At 36.4% G+C, this 9,500-nt stretch overlaps 1 protein-coding gene across 1 annotated transcript; it reads left to right on the forward strand.

The window, feature by feature from the left end:
• Positions 1-1,993: 1,993 nt before the first annotated feature.
• Positions 1,994-7,326, forward strand: LOC128997101 (kallikrein-8-like). Its single transcript, XM_054422679.1, has 2 exons — positions 1,994-2,552; positions 6,917-7,326. Exons 1-2 carry the CDS (start codon positions 2,022-2,024, stop codon positions 7,307-7,309), a joined length of 924 nt encoding a protein of 307 aa, XP_054278654.1. The 5' UTR covers positions 1,994-2,021; the 3' UTR covers positions 7,310-7,326.
• The last annotated feature ends 2,174 nt before the right edge of the window (positions 7,327-9,500 follow it).

Raw genomic sequence — 9,500 nt, forward strand, 5'->3', positions numbered from 1 at the left:
TTTTTCACCACACTATACCCTATTACCACTATTCACCACTATAATAATGCACACTGATAGTCAACACAACTACAACTTTAAGGTTATGTGAAGAAATAATTTGAGGAATCAGCAAAAATAAAAATAGATAGTTACTAAGCAACGCATGGCCAGCAAAACGTAACTTTCAGCCACCAATTAACGTATGTAATACAGCCAAAAACATCATAGTGTGGTGAAAAATAATTTGCTACACCCTGTTGGTAAACCTTATATATTTTAATGCTATTGCATACCATAGAACCAACTTAAATAGTTGAAACAGCTGACTAAATTCTTTAATTCCTTTTAAATATGAAAATACTCAAAAGGTTAACATGAGGAACGACGGAGCCATTGGGGCCAAGCCCGAAAGGATGTTTGAGAAATGAATATGCCTATATGTTAATAGAGAATGTGAGGTATCATCTGGCAAATTTCAGCCGAATCAGTCCAGTAGTTAAAACGTGATTGAACTTCAGATAAACAAACAAACACAAAAACGTTCACATTTATAATATTAGTATGATATATATCTATGGTACTACCTATATACACGAAAACATAATTTGTTATGTGTTTGTTTATGGCTCAATCACGCATTAAATACGGTACTGGCCGGATTTGGTGAAATTTGGCATGATCATACTCATATTTCCTGATAACATATTGGCCTATTCTTATATCAAAAATGCTTCTAGGCTCCTTCCCAGTGGCTCTTGGGTTCCCCATGATTACATTATGGGTAACTAGGTGGCGTTCGCAGAGGCATCCACAAAATTGAGCGGAGTCATCAAGGGTTCATATTATATTGTTTTTGTCATACTGCAGTAAAAACAGTAGTTTCTAATGCATGCGTTGCGGGTCTAAAGTAGCATTTTTACTCTTTAGGGAGTAAAAATAATTTTTATCCTCTATGGAGTAAAAATCAGTTGTTCTCAACTCAGTTGTAAATTTATATTGTAAACGATTGCATGTGTCGAAATATGTATCGATTCGTGCTTCGTAATCATTTTAACCTACAGTCTACAGTCTCTTCCCATAGAATTTTAGCATTGCAGATACATTAATCCATTCCCACACTCAAAACTGCTCACCTTTACTACTTCCTTCACCACCCCCTACGTCGTGGACCTGTTTCCCTCTCTTCCCATAGCATTTTAGGATTGCAGATACATTAATGTAATTGCCAAAGACAGTTCCCACACTCTGCACTGCAAGAATTACTACTTTCTTCACCATTCCCTACGTCGTGGGGCCTGTTTCCTTCCCTTCTCATAGCATTTAAGTATTAGATATATTTATCTAACTGCCCAAACGGTTCCCCCACTCTGCACTGCCAGCCTTTACTACTTCCATTACCACTTCCTACGTCGTGCGGCCTGTTTCCTTCCCTTCTCATAGCATTTTAGGATTAAAGATACATTAATCTAACTGTCACGGACGGTTCTCACACTATGCTCATACTTTACTACTTCCTAAGCCACTTCCTACATCGTGGACCTGTTTTCGTCACTTTCCATAGCATTTTAGTATTTTAGATACGTTATTCTAATTGCCACAAATATTCCCCACACTCCGCACTGCTAGCATTTACTACGTCTTTCGCCATTTTCTATGTCGTGGGGATGCTTCCATCCCTTCTTATAGCATTTCAGCATTGCAGATACATTAATCTAACTGCTACAAACGGTTTCCAGTTCCCATACACTCTACAATGCTCACCTTACTACTTCCTTCACCTCTTCCTACGTCGCGGACCTGTTTCCCTCTCTTCCCATAGAATTTCAAGATTGTAAAATGGTGTTTGCAATCTGAGTGACGTCAGCATACGGCGGGAATAGCACACCTATGTATTTTCCTTCCACAATGAAAAGGCATAGCATTTAACAGCTGATATATGATTGTAAAACTTCCGTTTGTCTTATTCCTCATTCAAAAAATAAATAAATAAAAACATCCGTTAGAACCTACATTGAGGTTAGTTCTCCAAACGAAACAAAATGAGTTTTGAAAACACTCACACCACGTTGGTTAACTTTGTGGCTGTAATTCCAATCATCGCTATCTTCTCTACTTTTCAAGTGGAAGCTTATGATCTCCTTACCGAGCCGGGCATTTACACTTACGTTGTCGCCATAAAAACACCAGCAGGCGTGTGTACGGGCTCAATAGTGGCCAACGAATGGGTGTTAACAGCCGCGCACTGCTTTTTCCACAATAACGAGAGGATGGAAATAGAAAATATCACTGTATTGGCAGGCATAACAAACTATGAATACCCAAGAGAAGAAACGGGCCAAGTAAAATACGTCTTGGATATACAAATACACCCACGATTCTGGAGCAACCGGCTGTCGAAGTTCGACATCGCTTTGGTTCGAGTCAACGGTTCTTTTGAGTTCAATGAGTACGTCAGTAAAATAAAAGTCGCCGAAGATGGTTGGTCTAACAAGCTAGACTACGATTGCAACTGCATGTCATTCGGATTCGGTGGCTATCCGGACAATGAATCTTCAATGAAGGCTTTAAAGGTAACTTTTATTATTTTTTATTTTACAATATTTGTTTTACCTTTGCTTTTACGTTAGTCAAACGATGTTTTTGACGAATGAGTAAGAAATTAGGTCCAAACGAGTTTTCTTTCTCGAATGTGAGGTAATTTTGGGGTAAGTCTGGGCTTAAATCTTTATTCAAGATCACTTTATTAATTATTTTTTATAGCCTACATGCGTACCTACGTGGAATCGCGTCAATTTTAATTTTTTTCTAACTTACAATATAAAAAACATTATAGGTTAATAATTTCACTGCAATATATAGGTAGGTACATGAAATTAGACATAGAGATAAGTTTATAACATTACATTAACCAAAAAACTCATCTTGAGAGCTAAACGGTTTGGATAGCATTAAGCTTTTGAGCTTTTTCTTAAAAACACTAAAATCTTCTTTGGATTTTAAATCCACCGAAGGAGCATTATATAGAATCTAATACATAGGAAGGTTTCTTTTCATAATTTAAGATTGCGGCATAACCAAATACTCTATTGTTTCTTGTATTAAACTATGGTTTTGACCTACGTTTCTATTCTATGAGAATTCTTTTTATAAACAAAATAAGTTAAAAAATCTATATACTATAAACTATAAACAGTCATGAATACAATTCAGTAAATAGGTGTTTAACTGAATCATCCCAATTTAGCTTTAAACAACTTCGGGGGACAAATCTTGGTGGGCTTTGAATCCAAAAATGAACACATGAGTACGATAAAGACGCACTACAACTTTACAGAATTGTTTGAATGTAGTACCTACAGGTAAAATGGAACCTTTAACTCGCGTCATTTTACGACTCAGATATTTTCATTTTCATTTTATTTTCCACGGCAATGCCATTTACAAAATACAATCAGTTAAGATTATAATAAGATTATATGAATACAAAATATTACATTATAACAAAACAACAATTCATCAGCAATAACAACAATACAATCGATCAACAATAACAGCTATAAACTATGACATAACAAAAACAAGGCATAAGAATAATAATAACAATATTTTGTTCCAAAGTGAAAAGGTACGGTGATTTTATTCACCCAATACAACAACACTATCTATTTACATTTACATTTTATATACTCTACTGGGAACAGACTCAATAGCCTAAGTTTATATGCATATTTATAAAGGGACCATAATATATTGCCAGCATGCCTACTAACATAGTAATTTACGCAACGATTGCGTAAAGATAGTGTTAACGACACGAGTAGAAAATTTAAGGTACGAGCCTTGGCGAGTCCTTAAAAACTTCTACGAGTGTCGTTATTACTATTTACGCGAGTTGCGTACAATACTTAACCTACGACGGTGTTTTAATTACTAAAAATAACCACTCATAACTTCTAAGGGAGGTTATGTTTTTGTTTTTAATCTCTAATTGCCACTGACAGTGATGCAAACGAAACATTGTATCAAATAATAATGCACCAATCAACAAAAATTGGCCTGAACAGCTGATTAGTTGAATTTCGAATCATTACAATTTTGCTTCTCCTCTCTCAATCCTTGAACCTCATTGGTCCGTTACCCGTGTTGTTATGAGTAAAACTATGCTGTTATGAAAGTAAACAATGCTGTTATGAGATACTTTTCAATTCTAAGAACTGTACTGGAACGGCTACTTTAAAAAACGGTCGTAGGTAAAGGTATTAACAAAATAATGAGATATTTTCATCACCAAACGGTTTTTATATACAATACATACATCTTACATCTTACATCGGCGCTCCTCTTCGCAGTCGTGGAGACCGGAGAGTTGTCAATTTCTTGGAGGGGGTTTGTTGTATTTATGTGTGTCTGTTTATGTGTGAGTGTGTGTGTTTTATTTATTTTAGAGGTGTGTTACATTGTTGTGGTCTTTGTAGAATTCCTTTAAATTATAGTATGACCTGTTCAGGAGGTATTTTTTAAGGCTGGTGATGAATTTTTTTGTTTCGTTTATCGATTTTATGTTTTGAGGAAGAGAGTTATAGAGAGTTGTTCCCATGTATGTAGGGGTTTTACTTGTTCTGTGTAGTCTGTGTTGGCCTTGGTTGAGATTTGTCCCTGACCTAATATTGTATTGATGGCATTCTTGTCTGGTTTGTGGAGGATCTGATTTGATGGCGATGATTGTGTCAAGGATGTATTGGGAGGTTAGAGTAAGGATCTTATATTGGATAAATAGTGGCTTGCAGTGTTCTTCATTTTCGACCCTTGCGATGATTCGGACAGCTTTTTTTTGGAGTGTGATGATTTTTTGTAGGTGGGTTTCGTCTGCTCCTCCCCAGGCTATAAGTCCATATTTGAGATGAGATGAGAAGAGTGCATGGTAGGCCGTTATTGCTATTGATGTATTTGTGATATCTCTGATTCTTCTGATTGCAAAAATTGCCGATGATAGTTTTGAGTGTAGAATTTCTAGGTGCTTTTGCCAGTTTAAATTTGAATCAAGGGTAACTCCCAGGAATTTTGTATGGTTTGCTCTGTAGATGTTGTTTTCAGTTTGTGGGCTAGCGGCTTCTTCATTACCGTTAGTTCTGTTTTTAACTTTGAATTCAATGTGCACAGTTTTAGTTTTATTTATGGTTAAATTCATGTCTTGGCTTATATTACTGGCTGATTGTATTATGTTTTCAATTTGATTTGCGTCTTTTGTCATGGGGGCAATTATGGTTGTATCGTCGGCAAACATGATGCATGTGCAGTCGGGGGGGAGGAGTGTTGGGAGGCAGTTTATGTAGATGAGAAAGAATAATGGTCCGAGGACTGATCCTTGTGGTATTCCGGTGATGGTTTTTTTTTTTAGTTTTGATCTGTATTTTGTTAAGTGGTTGTTTGATAGGTACTCTATTTCCACCAATTGTTCTCTGTTCTCCAGGTAGCTTTGAATCCAGCGGAGGGCTTTTCCGGTAATTTTGATCTCTTGTAATTTTTTTAGAAGAATCCTGCGGTCCAAACTGTCAAAAGCCTTTTCTAGGTCAATGAAAATACCGTTTGCTGTTTGTTTTTTTCGCAGATGTCAGTAATGGAGTTGCACAGCTGGGTGAGAGCTGTGTTTGTCGATTTTCCTTCCCTGAAGCCATACTGGTTGCTGCTTAGAATGCTGTTTTTTTCCAAATATGATATCAATTGAGCGTTTATAAATTTTTCAAGGTATTTTGATAGAACTGGGAGGATTGAGATGGGGCGGTAGTTTTCTGGAAGGTTGTCGTCTCCTTTTTAGCGAATTTCCCATATAGGGAATAAGCTATTACCGTAGGTCTCATGGTAAGACCTAGACCCGGGACCGATTTACTTTTTCGTTTTGAGGTCCCCAGAGGCCAAAAACACCATCCGTTCAAATTCATATATATATATATATATATATATATATATTTATATTTATATATGTGTCCGTTAGCGCGATAACTCGAGCAAAATTGATCCGATTTTGATGAAATTTGGTACAAACGTGTAAACCTACATTTATTCGAACGAGTTCACGAACCAGCATAATCGGACCATGGGATCAGGGGTTTATGGGAGGTTTTATGGGGTAAAAATGGGTTTTTCTCATTTTTGACCCTAAAAACTTTAAATTTCTAAATTTCTCTCTAGACCATTTTGAAGAGCTTAAAAAAACAAATAATTTAGTATATTGAAGTGTTTTTGAATGTTCATTGACTACGGAGAAAATTAAAAAAATTGTAAATTTACAATTCCCATGTTATTCTTATGGAGAATAAATAAACTGTTCTATTTTGCTTGTTTATGGATATATTTTAATCAAATTTGGCAATTTGGTTTATTTCATACTAAGCTATCAATATTTCAATTGAAAAAAACACACCTCAACATCTTCCCCGTAGCAGCAAACCTAACTACTCACTAAAATTAATGTTATTTAAAAATGGAAATAAATCTGAAAATTTATAGGGAATATTTTAGTAGAAATCAAGCCGGGTAAATGGAAATTCGCTTAGTATGCAGGTTTGCTGCGACGGGGGTATTTGTATTTAGGGTATATTCATTTCAATTACTGCCTTTTACTCTTTTACTAAAACATACTGTACCATATTTTATCCTACATCATCGTGCTCTATAACCAACTCACAATACTGTATTATAGGATATTCCAACAGCTCAGTTTGCCATAACCTGTATCACAATCATACTTTCACATTTATTTTTATTTTTAAATTACTCTTTAATTGCCCTCGTCCAACTAAAGCCATAAAGTACTATGCCTAAACCTCTAAGACTCGAATCCAATCCTTTATCCTTAATTTTGATTGTAATGTGCAATTTTATCAACTCACAATTAGTCAGTGTATAGCTTGTCTAACCTTGATTCTATTTTCAGGTCTGGAACGTCACTGCTGGCTACGGCCCTGAAAACTGTCCGTGTTCACGGCGGTTCCAATACCGACGACTGGTGTGCGCAAAGAGCGCAGACTACGCCAAACTCTGCAAGGGCGACGACGGCGGGCCCCTGGTTTGCGGAAATGTCATCCGCGGAATCGCACACATGGTGCGCAACTGGTACGACTGTGGAGAGGATCCTATGTATCCCATAGATAATTGTGTTGGCAGCCCTGATAGAGGACTGTCTATCTACATTATGCTTTGTCCCTTCAACAACTGGATGCACGACGTAGTTCAGGAGCTACCTCGTATGCCGGCTACTTGCGTGGCGTCCCTCAGGGTTCCATCTTTGATCCTTTGTTTTTTCGTTCTCTTTGTAGTGTTAAAGTAGTTAGTAGCTGTTTTTATTGGTTGATTGTTAGTAAATATGTTTTAATATTGCACACTATTTATTATTGGTTATTTTGGATATGAAATATAACAAAGGGACTACCTATTTAATTTGCGAAAGAATCCTAACTACAGATATTGATACAGGGGTAGACATCACATCTACATGGCTGAACCATTTTTTTGTCAATATAGTACTTAGTTAAATGAGTCACTCGCCGAACGAGCAGCTTTTTTATTTAGCTGTCAAAATTATAATTCCTGTCTTAATTGTTGATATGAGGATAGTTCATGTGACATAAACTGTAAAAAGGGAAATCTGTCATTGTCAAAAATATGCTTACAGTATTATTATTTCGTAAGCTTGCGTCCCGCAGGTTGTTCAAAAACATTTTTACCAATTTTTGTTGTTGCTTTTGATGATCTATAAAATATAGTCACATTTTTTTCTAGACAGTCAAATATGGTTTAGAGTAGAGGACATACAGGGTGAGTTTTAATTGTCCCCCACCAACTTTTTTCTACATTTTTTCAAATATCAATCCCAGCCCACTTCCAAACATTGTTGGGTAGTAAGTACTTCATTTTGACAAGGTGGTAATTTTCGGCCGCCATCTTGGATCCGCCATATTGGATGCAAAATATTTTTTTCAAATGTAAAGGTGAGGTCGTGACCCATTATTTCGAACTAAATTTTCACCCTGATTACAATGACACAAATCGTTTAAAAAAATCTTGATCCATTCCAAAGTTATGAGGGCTTTGTAAAACTTTATTTTTAGCCCATTTTAACATTGTGCATGTACAAACTAAGACCATAATCTCAAAATAGTGCTAGATAAAGATGAGTAGCCTATACACTACCAGTCATTGTCGACCTATTTTCACTTGGTTATGACTGATGAATTTTTCCGGCCACCATCTTGGATCCGCCATTTTGAAATGTGATACATTATTTTAAATGTGAAGGGGGTGTTGTGACCCATCATTTCGAACTACTTTTTTAAACTAAACTCAATGCCGCAATCTGTTTTTTGTTATCAAGTTTTATTTATGAAATATTGGCATTTTTAACAAAAAAGTTGCAATATTTCAAAATCAAAATATGAAAATTAAAAACTGATCACGGAATTGAGTTCAGCTTAAAAAAATAATTCGAAATAATGGGTCACAAAACCCCCTTCATATTTAAAATAATTTATTACATTTCAAAATGGCGGATCCAAGATGGCGGCCGGAAAAATACATCAGTCATAACCAAATGAAAATAGGTCAACAATGACTGGTAGTGTATACTTATCTTTATCTAGCACTATTTTGGGATTATGATCTTAGTTTGTACACGCACAATAAAATGGACTAAAAATAAAAGTTTTAAAAAGCCCTCATAACTTTGGAATGGATCAAGATTTTTTAAAACGATTTGTGTCATTATAATCAGGGTAAAAATTTAGTTCGAAATAATGGGCCACAACCTCACCTTTACATTTGAAAAAACATATTTGCATCCAATATGGCGGATCCAAGATGGCCGCCGGAAATGACCACCTCGTAAAAATGAAGTACTTACTACCCAACAATGTTTGGAAGTGGTCTGGGATTGATATTTGTAAAAATGTAGAAAAAAGTTGGGGGGGGGGGGGGACAATTAGGCCCCTATTACACGAGGTAGCCTGGCGACGTCGCCAGCGGCAGTAGCTGGCGACGCACTGGCCACCAAACCTATAACCAGTTGAGTAGCCAGTTGAGTAGCCAGAATTTTATCGCCGTGGCGCCGTTGTTGTGAGTGCTTGTCTTGCACTTGTACTTGTTATGAGCGGTGTTTACAGTGAATAATGAGTGATTATAAGTATATTCTCCTTCTGTTACTTCTGAAGAAAAGGAGGCAAAGGAAGAGAAAAATGTACGTTCATCCAATGCTTAGTGCAAGAGAATCAAAAGGGTTATATTACACCCTTTTTGATGAGCTCTGTGCGGACAATAAAAAATGTTTCAATTATTTCCGTATGTCACAATCCAGTTTCTTCGAGTCATAAAGGATGATATAGACATTTTATCAACTGAAGTGAACAATTCACACACTCACAACACAACAGAACGCAACACAACAGTGTGCAAGTACCCCCGTGATATGAACTAACCGAGTGGCGACGTGATACTGGCGACCTAGTGTAATAAGCTCCATATGCTAC

Source organism: Macrosteles quadrilineatus, unplaced genomic scaffold, assembly GCF_028750875.1.
Source record: "Macrosteles quadrilineatus isolate MER2022 unplaced genomic scaffold, UCM_ALF_1.0 Scaffold_6__1_contigs__length_79288215, whole genome shotgun sequence".
NCBI lineage: Eukaryota > Metazoa > Arthropoda > Insecta > Hemiptera > Cicadellidae > Macrosteles > Macrosteles quadrilineatus.